The 1,909-nt window shown below is 40.4% G+C and overlaps 1 protein-coding gene across 1 annotated transcript; it reads right to left on the bottom strand.

The window, feature by feature from the left end:
• Window positions 1–34: 34 nt before the first annotated feature.
• On the bottom strand, window positions 35–696 carry LOC131877846 (uncharacterized; the record flags this gene model as incomplete). The annotated part of the gene is given in 2 exon segments (XM_059223659.1): window positions 35–482; window positions 549–696. Coding segments are annotated over 2 exon segments (499 nt in total), but the record flags the coding sequence as incomplete, so codon positions are not given.
• Window positions 697–1,909: the final 1,213 nt, after the last annotated feature.

Genomic DNA, 1,909 nt, shown 5'->3' with positions numbered 1-1,909 from the left:
AAGCCAGTCAAGTCAAAGTCTTGGCCAAAGCCTAATTCACCTGTGATGGCCTTGATGTCGTCCGATTTGACGGTGGACAACAGGGCAGCCACATCTCGCACACTGGTGGCTACACCGGCAGATTTGGCCTCGATTTCCTCGGGGCTCAAGTTCATCATGTTGGGTCCAGGGACATAGGTAAAGTCGAACTCCCCAGGGGCGGGCTTGTAATTGTATTTGAAGCTGTCGCCAGGTTGGCTGACATATTGGTACTTGAAGTCCACGGGGGTGTAGTCCTCGGGAGCCTTGAAAGGTCGGGCATTGGGCTGCTCAGGGGTGTACTGGTATTGGTAGCCGGCATTACCCGCAGGCTCATTGGTTTCGGGGAAGGGCACGGGGATATTTTCTGGGAACTTGAATGCGGGGGCCACAGGTGTTTCTGGGCTCCATTTGTAATAGTAAGGCTCTTGAGCTTGGGCCACGGCGGCCAAGAGAGCGGTAGCCTTTGAAAAACAGATCTAGTAATTAGCTTCCTTGTTATTTTAAGCATAATATTGAGTTGAACTTACGGCGATGGATTTCATTGTTGTTGTGGAGTTGTTTCGAGAAACTGATGACATTCTTTTCAATGCCGTTTCATTTATAGATGAGGGTTGGCTGATTCTTGAACATCATCCGATCGAAAGTTTTGACGAGGGGGAAAAGTTGTATAATCTACTTGCTTGGCATGTTTTTGGTGGTGTTGTCACTATTGCGTTGGTTTTCATTGGCCATTGAGTTGTGGGTCAATATCAGACCACTCTTGAGTTACGTAACCAGTCAAATCGTACCTTAGTTCAGAACTTGTACTTTTGGTTCATTTGAATTTCAGGTCAGATTACCTGAAGTAGTTAAAAGTAGCTTAAAAACACAGCAATAGTTTGAATTATTGGAAGTGAAAGGGCGTTTCCACGTTGCTTGAAAAAAAAAGAAAAATGACAAACAGTTTTCGTACTATTCTATCAATAACTTAAATCATCCCACGTCTAACGCATTGGATTAATTCTAGAATATAAGTGCTATTGGCCCTAAAATAATTCAGTAGTCACCATTCAACGAGCGAAAAGTTATTATTATATTACTTTTCTTGAGAGCCTCTTAACCAGGCTGCACTCTAAACCTTTCTGAACTTAAATGTACAGCAACAGGAAGAAAATGCCATTTCCTTTCCATATTAATGGAATGATATTGTTTTTGCAAACAAATCTAGATAAGTATTTGTCCAAAATCCCTGACCAACCCTATGTTCAGGGGCTTCATAGATCGGCTAACACCAATTCACTGGTAGACTAAGTGTTTTATCATAATGCCCGACCATTTCTCGTTAGAGTTTGTTCTTAATCAATCAGAAATTACAATTTTTACATTGAATGACATACTTTGATTCGGCTACAAAATCAGTAAATTCAGCTTGGAAAAAAAATCTAGTGTTCATTTGCAATTGACCAATAATTGATTACTTTCCATTTACGAAATTTCCATTTGGAATGTTGGCTGATGTTAGTTCCAATGGGGAAGTGATATCTTGTTGCTGTTATCAAGGGATGATTACTGCCACATTTATCCGACGGATCGAGTGAAGTATTCGCATATTTTCTCGAATTGTCTGTGTTTACGAAATTTCCAAAGAAACTTTTATTTCTTCATTTTCTTTAAGTTTTGATATGAAGTAATCTGGCAGATCACAATGTTCTAGAGAGATAGAGTCGTCCATTACTCAAAAGCCGGTGTGCTCGAGAGTAAAACCGGCCAAAAAGGTCGGTCTGGCTAAGTTACATCTCAAATATGAACAGATGAACATTGTCGTTTGAATATAGAAAGATTAGAAGAACTGGACAAGCTTTCAATTGTGAAAAAGAAACTGTTCATAGATAGAGCCATAGAAAGCATT

The sequence above is a fragment of the Tigriopus californicus genome, chromosome 3 (assembly GCF_007210705.1).
Source record: "Tigriopus californicus strain San Diego chromosome 3, Tcal_SD_v2.1, whole genome shotgun sequence".
In the NCBI taxonomy this organism is placed as follows: domain Eukaryota; kingdom Metazoa; phylum Arthropoda; class Copepoda; order Harpacticoida; family Harpacticidae; genus Tigriopus; species Tigriopus californicus.
Note: the sequence above shows the minus strand (reverse complement) of the source record. Positions and strands in the feature narration are given on the sequence as shown.